The sequence below is a fragment of the Corvus brachyrhynchos genome, unplaced genomic scaffold (genome assembly GCF_000691975.1).
Source record: "Corvus brachyrhynchos isolate BGI_N302 unplaced genomic scaffold, ASM69197v1 scaffold1696, whole genome shotgun sequence".
Classification (NCBI taxonomy): domain Eukaryota; kingdom Metazoa; phylum Chordata; class Aves; order Passeriformes; family Corvidae; genus Corvus; species Corvus brachyrhynchos.
Genome location: NW_008238463.1, coordinates 10661 through 11251, shown reverse-complemented (window position 1 = coordinate 11251; position 591 = coordinate 10661). Strand labels below are relative to the sequence as shown.

The 591-nt window shown below is 45.2% G+C and overlaps 1 protein-coding gene across 1 annotated transcript in view; it reads left to right on the top strand.

Moving 5' to 3' along the window:
- The window catches only part of LOC103617494 (protocadherin gamma-A4-like), a 20001-nt gene extending 19927 nt beyond the window's left edge, over nucleotides 1-74 (top strand). Inside the window, 1 exon segment of the mRNA XM_017736960.1 lies at nucleotides 1-74. Coding sequence (XP_017592449.1) covers nucleotides 1-53 — 53 coding nt within the window. The 3' untranslated portion in view covers nucleotides 54-74.
- The last annotated feature ends 517 nt before the right edge of the window (nucleotides 75-591 follow it).

Genomic DNA, 591 nt, shown 5'->3' with positions numbered 1-591 from the left:
CGGCGGACCCAGCCGCTCTCCCGGTGAGTGCCCCATACCATTTTGTTTCGTGATGCTTTCGTCTCTTATTTCTCCCCTCTTTTCATCCTTGTTCTGTTTTCTGCAATTGCTGACAAGGAAGGAAAGCCTCGTTCATCGACGCGCTGTACTTTGATGCCTCTTTTTGCAATGAAGTGGATGTGGTTGCCATGCTCAGTTTAAAATGTGTTCGGAGAGGCTGTTGGTAGTTTGCGGTTCCTTCTTTTGGGTCTGTGTGTTTTTATCAAGGAGCGCTGAAAAAGGACGGTATATCTCCTGGTTTTAAAAGACATGCTGTGGCAAAATCTATTGTCGGGTGAGAGGTGATATATCCATGGAGCTAGAGGAGGTATAGGGAGGTGAAGATTGTATGGAGATATACACTGACAGAGTCTCTCCTGAGGTCCACAGCTCTCGTAGTTTTAGAACTTTGAGGTTTCTTCACGGAACAGCAGTGACAAGAGTTATGTATCCTCCTAGATACGTAAATATTTATGTAAAATTTGTAGTGAGATTTTGTGGCACGTTGAAGAGAAATGATCTGGGAGACTGGCCCGTGGTGCCAAGTGTTTG